At 33.7% G+C, this 20,012-nt stretch overlaps 1 protein-coding gene across 1 annotated transcript in view; it reads right to left on the bottom strand.

The window, feature by feature from the left end:
* LRP1B (LDL receptor related protein 1B) overlaps positions 1-20,012 on the bottom strand; it is a 1,959,891-nt gene that overhangs the window by 814,293 nt on the left and 1,125,586 nt on the right. Inside the window, exons 8-11 of the mRNA XM_038565111.1 lie at positions 11,565-11,787; positions 8,086-8,257; positions 5,450-5,593; positions 354-590 (exon numbers count right to left, since the gene is read on the bottom strand). Coding sequence (XP_038421039.1) covers positions 354-590; positions 5,450-5,593; positions 8,086-8,257; positions 11,565-11,787 — 776 coding nt within the window. The remainder of the gene's footprint in view (positions 1-353; positions 591-5,449; positions 5,594-8,085; positions 8,258-11,564; positions 11,788-20,012) is intronic.

The raw sequence follows: 20,012 nt of genomic DNA on the forward strand, positions 1-20,012 counted from the left end.
ACAAGTCTCTAATGTCCTGTGAAATCTTATGTCCTGCCATATAGCACTATGAACACAATTGTAAATCTACATTTTCCATGAAAGTGAATAAGTAGCTTAATTTAATTCCAGTAATGTTTACAATGTGGTGGACAATCCCAAATTCCATTTCAGCCTGAAGGTTTTAATATGCTGGTATGCGAAAAACATGTAGAAATAATGTCACTCAAGAAAATTAAATTAACAAATATTTTTAAATCAACAGTAACTACTTAGGTTCTGGTTAAAGTAAGTTTTACAGTATGTTGGATTCATCCTCTCACCCCACTTTATCTGTGGGCAGTTTGATGCTAATATCACATGCTGTCACTTACCATCTTTGAGGATGGTTTCTCGCTCTGTGCCATCTATCTTCTGCCGGCCAATTAGGAAACTGGTGGTGTCAGCAAAGTAGATATAATTGGTTTCTGCATGGAAATCTAAAGCACGAGGGTTTACCAGATTCTCTATGGGGATCATGTATTCATCAGCTATCTTGGTATTCAAGTCCATTCCTCTAACAATTCCTGGGCGTCCTTTCCCATAAAAGAGGAACAACTCATTCTTCGGTCCTGCAGAAGAAAGATTACAAACACAAACAACTGAGGCTGCCTAATCTTCTTTACACTGCAGAATGCCACTGTTTAATTAACTGGCGCAATTAGCGTTTTTTAAATTCAATACCAAAAATTAAACTCTAAAATATGCCAAATGTATCTTGATGCAAGAAGGCCCGCTAATTGCATTACTTTAATTAAAACAGAAATTACTTCCGTGAATGGGTTATATTTAGTTAATTAATTCTTTTGTCTATAACTGCCTGTGTAACAAAAACATGACAGATCATTGGATAACTGGTAACAGTAAAATGGACATTTATGAAAACATCCGGCACGTTTAGTTTTACAATTCATTGCAGTCTATCTAACACATTCTGTAGATACTAACTGTAGCATTCATTATGTCTGACGATGCTAAAAACTTTAGACATTTAAAACATCCCACCTCGGAGTTTGCATCTAAGGCTGTCAAAGGCAAACAAATAGAATCACACAGTATCACATATGCATGTGAATATATTACAAATGTCTAAACAAGTGATTTATTCTTTTAAGGAATGAAATAAAATGCCAGTTACAGCATCACTTTTTTCTTTACGTCTTAATTAGAATGTTAGAGGTTGATGCCTTCTGCCAGTAACTCTGATGTATAACACAGCCCTTACCAAAAATGAAACAAAACAAAATAAAACAAATACAAAAATCTCAAACAAAAAGAAACAATTTCCCAGTTTAAAATGCCAGAATCAATGTAGCTTTTTCAACAGAATGAATTGACTCCTTCATATTTTCATATGGAAATACATGCCATGCTCTTCAATGGCTAGAGACATTGACTTAGTTTATAAACACTTTGAAAAAAAATATATATATAAATTTGAAGAATATATATAAAAAGGAAAAACATTCTGAGTTTTATTAATAAAACTGAGGATACTTATTATTCAATTACAATTAGATAACAGTAACATAAGTGAGATTCTTAGCAAAGTAAAATAACTAAGCTATAGAAAATTTGGAGAAAAAAGGGAAAAATGATTAATTACTCATAGACTCAACATCCTCAATATAAACAACATTATCAGTTTATATATTTTCTTTCTTTTGTTTTCTTTTAAAATTAATGTTATTGACTTCTAAATCCATATAAACCGATATTTATTATATTTCAATATATAAAGAGAAAACAAATTTCATGTACCTGGCACAGAATTTAAAAATATATTTCCAGAACATTGGAAGGTATGCATGTGCCCTAAACCTATTCCCCACCCCTTCTTTTCCTATTCCTTTTTCATCCCAAAGACGTCCGATATATTGATAATTTTATCATGTATTTTGTCAAGTTTTAGTACATATTATATGTACTTGCCAACAGAAATTGTTTGATTTTGCATATTTGAATTGCATATGTGATCTCTTCTGTGAATTTTATTCTGATTATATTTTTAATATTCATCCATGGTTGTTGTAGTCACTCTTCACTTATTTTCACTGTTACGTTGTATTCCTTCATGTGACTATTTCAAATTTCATTTATTTAGTTATTTTTTAAATGTGCAATTAATTACATAGGACACTCACTTTTATTATATATTTTTAAAGATTTTATTTATATATTCATGAGAGATACAGAGAGAGAGGCAGAAACATAGGCAGAGGGAGAAGCAGGCTCCCTGCGGAGGATCCCAGAATCATGACCTGAGCCAAAGGCAGATGCTCAACCACTGAGCCATCCAGGTGCCCCGACACTCAATTTTATATTGTGCTTTTATTATTAAATCTTAGCATCAAAATTATGTTCTATGTTGATCTATTATTTTAAACTTTATATTAATTCTTTCAGTATGATCAGTATAATGTATGATAATTTGTCAAACTGTTCCCCGGTTGGTTTTATCTTTTCATTATTATAATAATAATACTGAGATAAGCATGTTTTCTTCGACCTAGCATTTTACACACTTTCTTAGATGATCTCTAAGTATACACTTCTAGGAATGGAATTGCTGGTAAAGAATATTAACATTCTTCTTCCTCATTGCCCTCACATCCTCTCAGTGTCCACCTACTTTCAAGAGTATCTTTTAAAAATATTGCATATTGCTTAAAAGTAGCGAAGATTTATTTGAAAATTAACATTTTCTACCAACTCGATATGCATAAATATTTTTGTTTTTAAAAAATAGGAATCTTAAAAAAATTAAAAAATTAAAAATAAAAATAAGGATCTTGTGTAAGCACTTTAGTACCTCATTTTAAAGAAATGATATTTTTTTAAAGTCTTCAAAACATTATTTTCAATGACAGCATCATATTCCCTGCTAGAGAGGTAATACAATGTAGTCAGCTGTTTACCTATTGCTGGATATTTAGATTGCATCTGGGTTTTTGTTATTATAAGTACATTTACAATGAATTTCTTCAGTCAAAAGAGGAATCATTTCTTAAAGAATACTGTCAATTTTATGTTTTTTTAAAATATTTATCTAATGTCTTCCCAATAGTGACATCAATTTCCAATTCTATTAGCAATGGATAAGAACACTAGTTTCACCATACCAATTATGCTAATGTTTATTTTTAATTGATGTTTTCAGTGGTAACTGGTAAATCTGGTACTTCAGATACTTGGTTTAAGGTATGTGTGTATGCGTGTGCTTCATGTTTTCTTTTTTAAAGATTTTATTTATTCGTTTATTTATTTAGTATGAGGGGGAGAGGCAGAGGGAGAGAACTTCAAGCAGACTCCCCACAGAGCACAAAGCCCCAAGCAGGGCTCAATCTCAAATTCCTGAGGTCTCAACTTGAGTCAAAATCAAGAATCTGATGCTTAACCAACTGAAGTATGTATATGCTTTAAATAAGAATCACCATTTTTCCCATTGTTTACTTAAGTCACTTACTTTAGTCATTCAATACCTACTTTAAAATTTCTTCTGGTGTGTTTTCTTATACGATAGACAATTGAAACTAAAAGCTATAATTTCAGAGACTCTCATAGAGCAATAGACCTGGTTTTAAGTACCTATAATAAGATGTACTAACTCAAGTTTGGAATATGGAAATAAGAACGCCTTCTGCTACTTCTGTTGGTATTCATCCAAAGGAGAAATTGAATTTTTCCACAATAGTGTTCTTCCTTTGTGTATATCAAGTGGCAAGTAAGAGGGTGTTGTTTTGTTTTGTTTGCCAATAGGAAATTATCAGTTGTGACATATTTCTGGAACTAATAGTTGTGATGCAAGTTGAGGAGATCCCTGGATATCAGTTAAAGTGGTGTATCTTTGAAGTTACCATTACCATTTATGACTTCCTGAAGCCCTGCCTTCCTATTGTGGCAGGTTTCCAGTTTTAAGCCAGGGTAGTTCAATGGTTGTTTTGAGGGATGTTCTTAGGACTGAATCTAGAAGCTATTGCTGATTTTCACTAGCTATGTGAGCACCTATCTATTTGGATTTAATCTTTCAACTTAAAGTGGCTAGAACTGTCTCTCAATGTAAATATACCTTGATTGATAGACTACATTAAGGGTGATTGAAGTTTATGCAACTGTGATCCTGTTTTTCTCCCAAACTTATATACGTAGGTATGCATGCATGCAAATATGTATGTATAAATGTGTATGATTCTATTTTTAATGATGTGCCACTACTTTTCAAGTGTTAAGCACACCAGTTGAAAGACTGGTCACACACACACACACACAGACACACACGCATGCACACATACAACTTCACTCACCTTGAGGCTTCTAATTCTTAGTTATCCAGAGGATCTCTTAAACATGAGACTCAGCATTTCATACAAAGTTAGAAATAAAAACAAAATACCAATATATATATTTATCATTGAGCCTTTTGGGTTGTTGATTTAAAAATGTTTGTACTACCATTTAGACTTAAATTTTAACAAATTTAATAATCTAAACTCATAGTCCTCAGGAAGCACATGACAAGAAATTCATGTCTCATTAAGAAATGGTAAGAGAGTGACTAGAGAGGGGCTACTGTCAGAAATAAAAAGACATTGCTATAACAAAATGGAGACATAATGGACAAGGTAAAAAGCAGTCATCATAACTTTAAAAATTATGGTATTGAGGGATATTGAAAGAACAACTGTCTAACACATGGACATCATTTCTATAAGGACCAATCTACTATACTTGATTATGAAGACCCCAAGCAAAGACTTTAACTAATTTGGGGGCAAAAATCTAAGTTTATAAAAATCAGGTATAAAATTATTTATTGGCTTATTTAAATAAGGAACAATTACATTATTCAGCATATTTCAAAAACAAAACAAAGATATGTCTAACTGTTAGAAAGCTTTTCAATAAAATTGTTACACAGATTGATATTTCATTAGTATAGCTCCAGTTACCTGGAAAATTAAATAATGAAATGAATTTCACTCCCCAGTGATGCTGGATAAGGTAAAACATTACTTTATGTGGATTTCTGTTGGACTAAACAACACACCTATTACTAGGAGCAGCTTCTTAGTTTAGATAAGAGAAAATATGGTCAACCAATGATTCAGGCTCATTAGACCAAAAACCTTCTTTAGGGAATTAAGGAAAGGATCTTCTGAAAAATATTCCCTTCTGAAAAATTTCCTAGTGGTCCATAAATTTAGTGACTCTATAGCCTGATTCAATTTCTCATTCACATCATCACAAAACAAAACAAACAAAAAGCCCCAAATACTGATAAAAATGGGTGGTACGTTTTCCAGGCAAATGTCACCTGTTGAAAACTTATTGCTGATGTTGATGTTGCTAATTAATATGAAAACAAACAAACAAACAAAATACTATTCTGAAGCAGTAGCTTCTGGCAAAATGTTTGATTTTAACAACATACTTTTGCACGACCTGCCATCACTTCCCAAGTTGAAGCCCGTCCTGCAGCGACAGGTCCGTGTTTTGTAACTGCTGCTGAGCAGACAGATGTGTGAGCATCCCCCTGGCATTCCATATGGATCCACTTCACATGCATGGCCTCTGACTACAACAAATAAAAAACAGCACACTTAGAAATTATCCAAAGATAAGATAATTATGTGCATTGGTATGCTGAAACTTTTGCAGCGCGAGAGGGAATCTTATCAAAAACCTTTATACTCAGCTATTTATTACCATAATCAATTGGTAAAAAAGAGCTTACACCTCATAGAAGAAGTAGGAATTTGCCAAAGTCCTCCTCAGGCTATGTTTAAAAAACACAATTCTGCTTTTATACTAATTTAAACTGTTTACACGTAGGCAAAATAAGCAACGTGACTTTTTTAATGTATGGTTGGTGTTCTTTTTGAAAATATGTATTTCTTGTAAGTGTAAAAGATGCTGTAACGATACCCCCAGGTTAGGTAATTAAGCAGAGAAAGGATTTCTTTGTAAGTAACCCATTATATGGGCACTTAACCTAGAAGAGATATAATTCAGTAACTGTCTTTACTGAGAAGTGCTGAAACAGTTTTTTTTCCCATCAGTTTTGAGTTCATTGCCATTTTGAGAATTGTACCACAAATCGAATGTGTGTGTGTGTGTGTGTGTGTGACTGCAATTTTTTAAAAGGAGGAGGCTAGTTAATATGTGGACATTGAGAAAAAGAAGGAAATCTTATGAGTGTAGAAGTTAGAAAGGGAAAAAAAAAGGAAAGTACCATATGAAAAGAACGAGAAAAAGAGGAGTTAAAGAAAAAAAGGCTGTGGTAGGAATGTAAGATTTTATATACTATTGTAATTATACTTCCTTTTGATCACCACTTACCTGAAATTGTGACAAATAACATAATAATTTTCTTTTAATAATAAAATGATTATGCTTTTAAAAATTGTGCCATGTTTGTTTTGTATTCTTGATCTTTCTAAATGAAAAGATCTCTGATCCCCTACCCTTGTCCCTTAGAGTGTATTGTGAACACAGTAGCCATAGTTATTCCCTTAAAAAGCCAGTCATATCATGAGACTCCTCTGCTTAATGCTTCCTAAATATGCTTCATCTCAATAAAAGTATAAGGAAAAAGGTTTTATAATAGTTTATAGGGCCTTATCCATTATGATCCTCCTTCATTTCTCCAATCTCATCTTCTACTTCATTTTCTTTTTTACTCTGTTGAAAGACACACATGTGTCCTTGCTGTTTCTTGAAAAATTTAAGCATTCTCTTCCTCATGGTCTTTGTGCTTGCTCTTCTCTCTACCTGTATGTCTGTGCCTCACTTTTTCAATTATTTCAAGTCTTCATTTATTTCATTATTTCAGTGGGACTTCCTCTGACCACTCAATATAAAATTGCAAATCATCCCCATCCCTAAGACTGTTTTATTTTTCTCTATAGCACTCAACATCTTCTAAAATAATAATAACTTACCTGGTCATTTTAAAATTATGTTTTCTCTACTAGGATACAAGTCTTATACTGGCAAGAATTTTTTTTTTTTTTTGGCTGTTTTTTTTTTTTTTTTTTTTTTTCACTGCTGTAATCCCAGTGTCTATACAATAGTGCCTGGCACATAGTAAATGGTCAAGAATAATTGGCAAATAAATAAATACTAACACCAAACGCTAATAAGGTTATTTATAGAATTCCAAGTTTAAATTTACAGTAAATGGATTTGTGACAATACATTGCCTCAACAAAATCTATGTTAACGTTTAAGTAATTCTAAATCAGTTTCAATTTGAAGAACAGAAAGATGATGAAAATTTGGGGTTGGTCATTCTTGTATATTACATTATTCTTTTTTTGCTTTTTAAATATTTTATTTATTTATTCATGAGACACACAGAGAGAAAGGAAGAAACATAGGCAGAGGGAGAAACAGGCTCCCTGCAGGGAGCCCCGTTGAGGGACTCCATCCCAGGATCCCAGGATCACGCCCTAAGCAGAAGGCAGAGGCTCAACCTCTGAGCCACCCAGGCGTCCCATTTCATTAATCCATAAATAATTGAGTGTATACTGTATTGATGAATAATCATCACTAATCTACTATGCAAAAATAGCTAGTTTGTGTTTTTAAGAAATACTTAGAAATATTATAGACTTCTCATTAAAAGTTACTTTTTAAGTAACTTATATTAAAGAATAATTACAATAGGTTAAGAGACAGGAATGACTACTATAAAAACTGGATAGATACTGTATGAGAGTCATCTGATTTGAAATGTCTCCCAAAATCGTACAAAAAAAAAAAAAAAAAAAAAAAAACCTTAGCATCTAAGCATCTGGGCTTCTTGTCTACACACACTGTGATTGAAAGCTCTTTCCTGAATCTAAATTTAGCCATCATTTCAATTCTATGGTTGTAGAAACGATTCATTAGGAACTGAACAATTTGTCACTTAGACTTGTGCAGGGAGCGCTATTCCATTTTATCAAGCAGATATGTACACTTTTGCTATCAAGCAGAGAATTTATGACTCACTCATTTTAACTCCATACAAAGCACAAGGACCATATTCCCATTCAACCCCTATTAAGAGGTCTTGTGTCTTACCTGTTGGTTGAGTTCTTTTTTGATAAATTCTGATTCCTCGAGCATTTTCCATTTTAATTAATGAATGAATATCAGTGCCATTAAATCGATTTATCCTTATGATATCGAAGTTATCAGAATTGGTTGCATACAAATAGTCTTCAAACACAGTTATACCATAAAGATGTCTGACCTATATGGAGGGGCAAAAATAACTATGATTTTTAATTATGCTGCTTTCAACTTGAAAGAAAAACTTATTGCTATTTACTACTGTGGAAAATTCCCACAGTAGGAAAGTCACACACATATTATCATTTATTTTTTCTCAAAGAATGAAATATTTCACCAATTTAATTTTTTTCCCTCTGAGAAGAAAATATTATGCAGTAGTAGATAAAGCAGTTCCAAATGTATGGAGAATTTTATTCATGATTTATTAAGAATACATGTATAATAGCTACTTTTCAAAGGCAAGTGAGAACTAAACTTCCAAGTATATTTATTTAATAAGATGTTTATGGCACTGTTATATAAACTTTAAGATGTTTTTATGAGCCGCTTGTTCATATATTCAGGAGATATAGAATCTAAAATTCTGGTTGTGTAAGGACTCATGAGAAAATATATTTGATAATTTATTTTATAAGTTCAAAATTCTCTCTCTCTATATATATATTTTTAAGCACAAGTTACATTTAGACAAATACTTGTCCTATCATGGAAAATAATAAATAATGAACATCATGTTTGGCATAATTGTAAAAAAAAAAAAAAAGAGAACACTTTACTCAGAAATCACATATGTTTCTAAAGCCTATTCATAACAGAAATGGAACTAATTGCTTTGCTATCCATGACACTTTAACTACATAATTCTCTTTAGCAGAAGTCCTGGGGATTGAATGGAAGAATGGACTTCTTGAAGTCATGGCAAGCTTCTAGTAAAGCAGAGGAAGAATGAATTTATTGATTTTCTCACACAAATGGCTGCATGCTAAGCACAATGCTTTTGGGTATTCCTCGGATTACATTTACTTTAAAATGGTTCTGTGTCAGGATAGGGTGAGACTATCATTTGATTTGATATAGAGATTCTGTTGAAAAAAACTGTCACAATTCTTTGGCCTTATATTGCACTTTTCATATAGGTTTGTAGTTAAGAGAATTTGAAAAGGTATGTGTGGTTTGACTCTAAGTATTTATTATTTATTTTTTGTTTGTTTATTATTTATTTAAAGATTTTATTTATTCATTTCAGAGAGAGAGAGAGGAGAACATGAGTGGGGGAGGGGTGAAGGGAGAAGTAGACTCCCCACTAAGCAGGGAGCTTGACTGGGGCTTGTCCAGGACTCTGATCATGACTCGAGACCAAAACCAGACACTTCACTGACTGAGCAACCTTGGTGCCCCTCACTGTAAAAATTTTTTTATGGAGCATAATTATAAAATTTTCTATTTTAATCAGGAAATTTTATCAATATTGTACCTTAAGCAAAAGCCTTAGATTTATTATCTCTATAACCCTACCTGACTCATAATTACTATCTCTTGGCCTCGTGTGAATTGTAATTAAAAGAAGCCTGGCTCTTGCATGTTTTGTTTGTTTTGGGTAGGGGCGTCATGAGGGTTGGTGATCATATCTCATTTCTTCACATCTAGGTTAGAGATGAAAGATAGGAATTTATGAAAAGAATCCTTCCATGTTAAAGCCCAAGTAATGTTTTCCTATGGAAGGGTCATTCCCCTGTGTACCTATGGCTTGTGCACAGGTGCTCTGCCAGAGAGAAGGAGTAGGGGTGTCATGTGTTTATTTACTAATATCATTTCTACATAAGCTGACATCATAGTCACTAGGTATATCTAAGCCCAAATTTGACTTGAACAATACTTTTTCTTATAAAAATTGCAAATAAACTGAATTCTTCCATTGCAATTAATCTCATGCATGTATTGACCAAAGTTTGGAGCCATTCATCTGGGAGCATGTGGTTGTGCCATACTTATATTGCTATTTACATAACTGCCGACCCACATGCAAGAAAGAAAGCATAGCCACAGAGGGGACAACTGGGCAGGGTAGAAAATATAATCACATAGTAAAGATGAAATTGTACTCACTGTCCCTGTTCCTTCCTTCAGAAGAACTTGTTTCCTATAAAGTAAGTACACTGTTGCCTGCTACGCTACTGCCCACACAGATGGGAGGAGCATAGAGTGGTGGAGAGAGAGATCATTATGCTTATAGCCCAAATATTTAGAAAAATTTATCTATGTTGGGCTACTTAGTGGCAGAGCAAGCATATGTCTAGGGAATCAGAAAAAAATATATATATAGGCAATAGAAATGAAAAAAAAGAATAATTAAAAAACAGATATTAGAAAACTTTTAAAAAGTAGTCATAAGGAAAATAATTTGAATTTCTTACCCTTATTTCAGAGTTTAAAATTGTAATTATATAGGTAAAAAAAAAGACCCACCAGAATTATTTTATAGATTAGATCCTCTAAAAGTCATAACTGTCTTTCCAAAGAAGTCAAATTTTTCAGGACAAAGGTAAGAAAGAAATAACTGGCCTCATATCTAAGATCAGACACTTAAAAAAATTTTTTTTTACTCCCAGATTAGTGCATTTGTTTGCCTGCAAAGGAAGGAAAAAATAATTTCATTGTTAAAAACTGATTAGAAAAGAAAGATAACTTTAAGGGATCATTAAATAATATTTTTGTCTCGATTGCAAAAGAAAGAAAAGGGATTCATGTATTTCGGCTCCATAGAATTAGAATCTCACAAGAATTTAATGTGATCATGGAAGCAAACTTGAATTTCAGAAAGTACACTACTGAATAAGCTTATTTCTACTTAGAGATCTCCTTTGAGTGTCTACTGAGTGTTTTCTGCAAAATCTTGTAATTCAGCAAGAGAAAAACTATACAGATGGGAAAGATCTTGACCTCAGTGACTTTCACAGAATTCTCATTCTAGGAAGTACTTGAATATATCAGAAGGCAAGATTTAGTCCAACCTATGAAAATAATAAAAAATATTTTTGTAAGCAGGCATTCGCTTTTCTTAGCAAAATATCTCCAAGGCCACATGAGAGAGATGATAGTCTATCTCCTTATAAATAAGCTATTTAGATTAGTTTTTAGTTAAGTTTTACTTTTAATAGGTCAAAACATCTGTCCAATTCTAATTTCTTTCTTACTAGTATGGCACTTTTGTCTTTGTTTATGGTTTTATTTTTGTTGGTTTTTGTTTTATGTGCTTTGCTTTTAATAGAGCAAAGGAGGAAGTAAGCAGCATCTCTGATATTATGGAATGCACTGTGAAAAGAACATTCTCCCATATAGGAAACTCATCACAATTTTTATGACACTTTGCAGCTTGACTTCATCAGAAATTTTCAACATTGCAATTCAAATTTTGGGTCTTCTTCCTAGTAGGATACCATTCATTTTATTACCTTAGCTGCATTTTCCAACAAAATTGTACTTACTTGTCTGCCTTGAATGATAGTATGTCTGTTTTTTCCTTGATAGTCCACTACTTCCACATAGTCCAAGTAAAGATCTACCCAGTAAACCAATTTGTTGACTAGGTCTAGTGCCAGTGCAGCTGGCTGCTCTGTCTTTGAATCAATTATCCTTGTTCTGTTCAGCCCATCCATGTCACATCGCTCCACTTTGGCCACATTCCCGTAGTCAGTAAAGAAAAGTTTTCTGTTGAAAGAAAACTAAATGTTAAAGTGGAGGGGGTGGGGGAGCATATTCAATAGAACCATCTGTAAAAAACAGAACTTTTCCTTCTAATTTATTTCAGTGGTTACATCTGTTAGCATCCCATAACCATTTCCATATAATATCACTCATAAACAGAGAAATCTGCTAATGAATATTGCAGGGCATAAGGGAGCAGGTTAACCAACAACTGTAAAATTTCCCCAAAATGAATGATTATGGTGGGTTTATTATTGTATTAGGGGAAATGTTTCTTTAAGCCTCATAGAGCCAATACACATACACTACAGGAATGCAGGCAGCCCATTTGGTATAAGCTTCAGAAGTGAGCCAAGTCACCAGGCCAGGGCACGTGAGCTCTCAGGCTTTATCTTCAACCTGCTTTTCAAATTGCCTAGTAATGCCTGTCTCCTATAAAAGCTATTATGTGAAGCTCAATGATGCTATGAGTGGTAGAGAATAGCAAACCTAGAATGGAATTAAGCAGATGGAAAAGCAAATGCGGTGTTTGTAGCAGTGGAAATAAAATATAAATAACCGCCCCCTCCCAAAAAAAAAACTAATCCCAAATTCTCCCAAATATTCCCAAATCACAAAATTTCATAAAGCAAATGCAGGCCATTTCTCCAATTTTATCTTTATTTTAAAGAACAGTCTAAAAAGCAATGTTGACCTCTGAGTCCAAATAAAATAATTCTTCCATGAAGCACTAACAGTGTCTATCAAAGTTTTAAATACCTCCAACACCTCAGCGTCTAATATTTGATTAGTATTCACTATGTTTAGTAAACACAAATCAATTTCAGTTAACCTGACAATATTTTAACAAGATTACCTACTCAGGAGACTAAATTACATTTGTAAATAGAAGACTGTCTTGCCTTGACTTAAATACAATCTCAAGAATAATCTGATTTACAGCGACTGAGCAATATTAAGATTATCTAGAGTATAGAATATTTGATTTTACAAACTTGGTGAATTAGTTTTTAGTTACTTTTCTCAACATCCTTGCATTATCTAACAGTATGGGGTATATTTCAAGCTAAAAAGTATTATTTAAACTTCAATTTAGCTCTTTCTCCTGTGGGAGATTTTGACTAATTTTTAAACATTAATGCATATTGTCCTGTAACAGTATAAGCCAGATTTTATTCTGAGAATATATTTCCCTAAATATTCTTGAAAGACTTATTTATCACAATAGGTTAAAAATCATTTTTCAAGTAACATTCTATTCAGGGCAAGAGCTTTTCTATTCTAGCAAAGAATAAATAAAAGACTTACATTGTTATGTTTTATTGTCATGTTTAACGTTCAAACTTCTTCCCCTATGCTTTCACCCGTTCTCTCTTTTCCTGCTTCCATCTTGTATCTTCTCTTTCTTCACTTTAAATCAATTTGTTCATAGCTATTCCAAGTTAAATCACTATAAGGTGTACCTAGTTTTCCTAATTCTTACTGCAGAACACAGCCCACTCTTTCTTCCTGTGATTTGAAGCACTCATTTTCATGCCTTACAAAAATGTCTCTCCTTTTCTAGTTTCCTTTTCTGATTGGTCCATTTCACAGAGCTGAAGAGATACTGGTGCATGGGTAGGTTTGGGTATAGGGAGTTGGAGGCTCTGGCACACTATGGATAATGTGATATGTATAGACAATGCAGAGTGATATAAAGCAGGCGATTGTACCCAGCTGCATGGTGTTGAAGAGGGAAGATGAGTCTGGAGTCAGAGACATCTGGATGACTCATCTCAAGATGACTTAATTACTTAATGTGATCCCAAAGGGGGAAAAAAAGAGAGAGAGAGAAGTGTGCCAAGACCAGAATCACGGAGGTGTACCGTTGGAGAAAGAAAACCAAATAAAGATCCGAGGCCATGTTCAAAGAGATCACACAGACTCTCATAGAAATCTAAGGGGAAAAAAGGTCCAGAATAAAGGACAGCAGTGGCTGGCTGGGTCAATCACTTCACAAAACAAAACAAAAAATAATACAGATTAAGAAAATGCTGTTGAATTTGGTATTTGTTAAAATACCAGTAATCTTTTGGTATTTGCTTGAGAAGGTTAGTTATGGGGGGGGAGAGTGAACCAGCTGATGACGAAAGGGATGAGGAAAATGTGATTTATTTTTCCAATATTTTTTGTGACATTGACCTGCTATTGCAGAAATGATGCAAGTGATTCTCATATTTACTGTAGCTCATAATAACACTGGTTGAGGTAACTCTCTGAGTAAGTTTCAGCCAAAATATGAGAGGCAAAGTGTAAATATGTGATTCATCAAAATTTCCTTATTTTAATGAAGAGTTAACATCAAAAGAACATGGGTAGGTGAAGAAGAAATAGTAAAGAAGAGCTAGAAGAAACAGTAAAGAATTTATTTTTATATCCCCAACATAGTAAAAAAAAAACAAAAAAAAAAAACTAGTGCTCAGTGGAGACATAAAAGATGTTCCTTACACCAAATTGACCCTTCCCAAACTTCAGAACACTGACTATGATGAGTTCTGTTCACTTATAATTGATGTGCAAGAAAGGGAAGACTTCCCCAGGATAACAGTACAAATACCATAAAACTGCAAGGAGCAAGCACCCATAGTCACATGATTACATACATGTTTTGTTTGGTTTGGTTTGGTTTACTTGTTTTAGTATGTTTAAGCTTGGTTTAAAATCTCTTACTATTGTTACAGAAAAAATCTTCATTCTCAGGGCATTCTCTGGTTGAGGTATAATCGTAGTATAATTGGAAACAAAAGCTAAAATTTGTATCTAAAATCTAAATTTCATTTGTGATATAAGTGTGGCTGGGTTGAAAAATCACTCTTTTCTTTCCTATAAAATATCTTTCCAAATCTTAGAAACGTAAATAGTACTTTGTGATCCCATTATCTCACTGATCCCCAAATGTGATGTAGAAGGGGCAGGTTATTTTTATTTTACAGAGGAAATAGGCTCAAAGTCCACATGATTAGCCACTACCAGAGCCATAACATGAATGCTGGTCATGCTTTTAGTTTTTAACTCATTATTCTGAAGTAATTTCAAACTCAGAGAAAAGTTATGAGTAGTAGAGTGAACACTTATGCCCTTCACTTGGATTCCTCCATTGTTCACCTTTTGTCCCTCAGGCTATTCCTGGTACTGCCTAACACTGGGACAGAAAATTGCTAACATTGTGACCTGTTATGTCTAAAAACTCCAGCCTGCATCTCCTAAGTGCAAGGAGATTCTCTTGAACAACTACAATACACCTACCAATCAACAATGTTAACACTGATACAATATACAGTTTTTATTCAAATTATGCCCCTTGACCAATAATGTTCTATATGGTCAAATTTCCCTTTTTATCTGATTTAGAGTCTAATCCAGCATCATATGTTGCATGTAATCTTTTTTTTTTCCCTCTAGGCTTTTCAAATTCTGAACAGTTTTTCAGCTTTCCTTTGGTTGTTCATGGTTACCATTTCCGAAGAGTAAACGAGTTGTTTTAAAGAATACCTTTATGTTGAATTTGTTTGATTTTTCTTATAATTATATTATGTTTTGCCTTTTGTACTGAAATGCAATAGTTTTATACTTTCTAGTCACTGCCTCTGGGCTTGGAGACTATGAGTGAATCTATTCCCCACCCCAGAAACTCCATAAAAAGGAGCACAGATGGTAGTCTGTAATCTCACTTACTCCACCTTATTCAGTATTTTCTGAACACTTAACACTCTTAACTTCCAGGTTCTCAGATACCCTTTTAGCATCCTCTTCTACCAGGAACCAGTTATCTTACACAGCTTCAAATACAGCAGAGCCCCCAGTGTAGTGCTATGTTTAACTCATGGTGGATAGTGGAGACCATTCCAAAATCTGTCCTATGTCCCATTCCCTTGTGATTACAATATTATCATTTCTTCTCTCCGTGTTCCTTCCTGCGGTGTCAATTATTCTTTTCTTCTCTAGCATGCAAAAGAGATTAAATTGAGATTGCTATTCTCATGTCCTTCACTTATTTTTTGAATAGCATTCTATTTGATTCCTACTAAAACAAAAAATTTAAATTAAAATAAAACAATATTCCAACTACTGTCTGTATTTCTATGACATGTTTAACTATTAGTACATAAAGGACAGCAACATTTCTTTCAAATTTTCCATTATTCATCCAGTTCATTGTTCAGATTCAGCATCTATAGTAAATATGAGTTTATTATTTTGATTTCCCTGTCTCATCATATATGGGAAACTGATTTTACCTAACATCTTTGTTGATTATAGGAGAGCCCTGTTTTACTATATATATATATATATATATATATATATATATATATATATATTTTATACAGTTGGAGATAGTAAGAAACTTTGAGTGCTGTTGGTAAACTTGGCTGACATAAATCAAAAGTCACAAAGGGAGCCTTCACAGACAGTGATAGAGTACTGTGCTTACAGAGTTATGGCTCCAATCATCCCTACACTTTAAAGCAAAGCAATTGTTACAGGTACTGACATTTTAAAACATGTATTTTATTTTCTTTAGCTGATGAAATAAGACTTACTTTTGCCAGTGATATACATTTTAAATGATGCTTCTATAGTTTATACTTTGTCCAAACAGACAAAGGGGAATTTAAACAAATCAGAGTCCTGTCCGTATCTTTTAACTGCATAGTCAACCTTGGTTTTGAGTCACATTCTTACCCCCTAACATTTTGGTTATAGTTTCGTGATGGAATTTAGAAATTTTCAGAGTTCTCACAATGAAATTACCTACTGTTCATTTTAACAGCTTAAAAGTGAGGTTACATAGCAAGGTTTGAGTTAGGGAGTAGATGAGAGGGGAGCAAAACATAAAACCAGTAGGCCATGTATTCCCAGATTAAAAAAAAAAAACAACAACAAAAACAACATTGTTCTGATTAGGGTCTAGGAAACCATCCATGTTTATTAATCATGTGTTAAAGTAGGTAACTTCATTTCTTTACATTTTAAAAAAATGATATTTATTTTCCTTGACAAGGATTGCATTAGGAATTTCATTTTTCTGTATTATTTTTAAAATAATTGTATTATTCAAGTAGCATTAATAGTAACACAGCTTTTTTCTTCCAGTGTTGTATACAAAAATTGAACAAGAAAGCAATTTTCCACATTATATAGAGTAATTAAAGTACATTCAGAACTAAAGTAGGAATATTAAATATTTAGCATTGCAATTCTAAAATGCAATCGTAAATCTGAAAGAGTAATGAGTCTTTGGAGTAAGAGGTTTAAATTCAAATTCTATTAGGTCCTGCTACTTAAGGGATGTGGATGATAAACAAACTATTTTCTCTGCCTAGCCAAGGCTGTTCAAGACAGTTATTTATTGATTTTTACTTGTTGAGGTTTTTGCTTTCATTGTTTGAAAAATCTCTCTCAAACTTGGTTTTCAGTTCATACATAAACACACTGAAATTAAACTTGACATACAGACTCCAGCTCTCAGCTGGCTACTCTATATTCTGGAAATATCCCCACTAATGATTCCCTCAGAAGTATACATATATTAGATATGTCAGTCAAAGTGGGCGATCCATTCAAAATCCTTATTTACCTAAACCTGCTCCACCTAGATAGTGTTCCTGAGAGGGGCAGACTTATGTACCAATAGCATCCTTCTCCTTCCTGTTTACAGATAATTAGACGAATAAAGAATATGCAGTAGAAACCAAGAAACCCAAAGGTGTGAAGGTACCTAGTGGACAGCTGTGTTAAAATGGGTAAGAGGAGGAGGTGGGGATGGGGATGGGGTCAATGAGAAAGGAATACTGGAGATTGTACAGAAAAACGGAATGAAAAGAGCCATGTAATCCTTGAGTGAGGAATTTGTCAGGACCCACAGAGTCCATCTTGACTTCTCATCCTTATTTGCATGAATATGTTAGATTTTCCATATCCTCTCAGGAAACCTCTATACTTAGAAGCTAAAGTACCGTGAGAAAGCACTACATTGTCTAATGTTCTATTTTAAGATTTAGATAATTCTTGTTCTGAAGATATTGGACAATCAGAAATAATACCACTTTAGAAAATATTTCATATTGAAATATTCTCTAAATGAAACAACCAGTGGGAGAAAATATTTGCAAATGATATACCTCGGGATTAATACCCAAAATATATAAAGAACTTATACACTTTTAACACCAAAAAAAAAACACAATCTAATCAAGAAATGGACAGAGGATCTGAATAGACATTTTTCCCAAGAAGACATATAGATGACCAGCAGACATAAAAAGATGCTCAAAATCACAAATCATCAGGGAAATCAAATCAAAACCACAATGAAGTATCACTTCACACCAATTAGAATGGTTAAAGCCAAAATGACAGAAAAAAATAACAAATGTTGGAGAGACTGCAGAGAAAAGGGAACTCTTTTTGGTCAGAATGTAAATTGGTACACACACTGTGGAAACCAGTATGGAATTTCCTCAAAAAATTAAAAATAAAAATGCCATATGATCCAATAATTCCACTGTTGAGTACTTATCCAAAAAAAAATTAATTTATGAAGGTATACACACCCTCATGTTTATTGTAGAATTATTTACAATATTAAAGATATGAAAGCAACACAAGTGTCCATCAATATATGAATGCATAAAGATGTGATATATATACATATATATAAAATGGAATGTATATACATACATTTTAAATATCTTTTTTATTTATTCGTGAGAGACGCAGAAAGGGAGGCAGAGACAAAGGCAGAGGGAGAAGCAGGCTCCCTGCAGGGAGGCCAATGTGGGACTCGATCCCAGGACTCCAGGATCATGCCCTGGGCCCAAGTCAGACGCTAAACCACTGAGCCACCCAGACATCCCTGTTTATATAATATATAATGGAATATTTCCTGGCCATAAAATAGAATGAGATCTTGCCATTTTGGATAATAGGGATAGACCTAGAGGGTATTATGGTAAATGAAAGAAGTCAGACAGAAAAACGCAAATACCATATGATTTCACTTACAAATCTAAATCTAAAACAAAAACAAATGAACAAATAAAAACAAATTCTCCAATACAGAGACAAATTGATGGCTGCAGGAGGGGAGGTGGATGAGGGGGTGGGTAAAATAGTAAAAGGGATTAAGAGGTACAGAATTCCACCTAGAAAATAAATCAATCATGGAGATTGATGATAAAAAAATAATAAATATTAGTTTTTTAGGCTTTCCTTCCATTTGTTTCCCATTTTCCATATAGTAAGAGCCAAGATTCCACTCAGCAATTAATAAACCAATCATTGTAAAAGGGGAGTGGTTAAAAAATAAAAGTAGAGAGGGACACCTGGGTGGCTCATTCAGTTAAGCATCTCTCTCTTTTTTTTTTTTTTTTAAGATTTTATTTATTTATTTGAGAGAGAGAAAGAGAGAGGGAGAGAAAGAGAGAACACATACAAGCAGGCAGAGGGGCAGAGGAAGAGGGGGGAGCAGACTCCCCACTGAACAGGGAGCCCAATGTGGGGCTTCCTCCTGGGACCCCAGTATCATGACCTGAGCTGAAGGGAAATGCCCAACTGCCTGAGTCACCCAGGCACCCCAGCATCCAACTCTTGATTTAGTTCAGATTACAAACTCAGGGTCATGAGATCGAGTTCAGTGTCTGGCTCCATGCTGGGTGTAGAGCCTATTTAAGATTCTCTCTCTTCATCTCCTTCTGCCATCCCCACTCTGCTAGCATGCACATATTCTCTCTCTCAAAAAAAAAAAAAAAAAAAAAAGAGTAGAGAAATAGAAAGATTTGCACATTATTATTTTTTATTATTATTTTTCTCTTTGTCACATAGGTACTTCATCACCATTTAACATAGATTGGGACATGGTGGGGGAAAAAAAAACCCAAACCTTAACATCTTTCTCTGGATGGTCAGTACTGAGGGTAGACACTGGCCCTACTAGCAAGAAAAAGGCTGGTCCAACTTGACTTGCTTATGACCCATCATTTCCCCTCTCTTCTCCAAGAAAAGAACCTATGCGGTTTATGTTCACTCACTCATTCCTGCTACCCATGGCTCAACTGCAACTGCCAAATATGCCTGAAAAATAATGACACAGTTGGCTTCACATTTTGACTAGCCAGAGGCTTTATTCTCAGACTGTAATTGGAACTCTTATAAACTCATCTGTATCTAAGATAAAATCTTTCAACATT

The sequence above is a fragment of the Canis lupus genome, chromosome 19, assembly GCF_011100685.1.
Source record: "Canis lupus familiaris isolate Mischka breed German Shepherd chromosome 19, alternate assembly UU_Cfam_GSD_1.0, whole genome shotgun sequence".
Classification (NCBI taxonomy): Eukaryota; Metazoa; Chordata; class Mammalia; order Carnivora; family Canidae; genus Canis; species Canis lupus.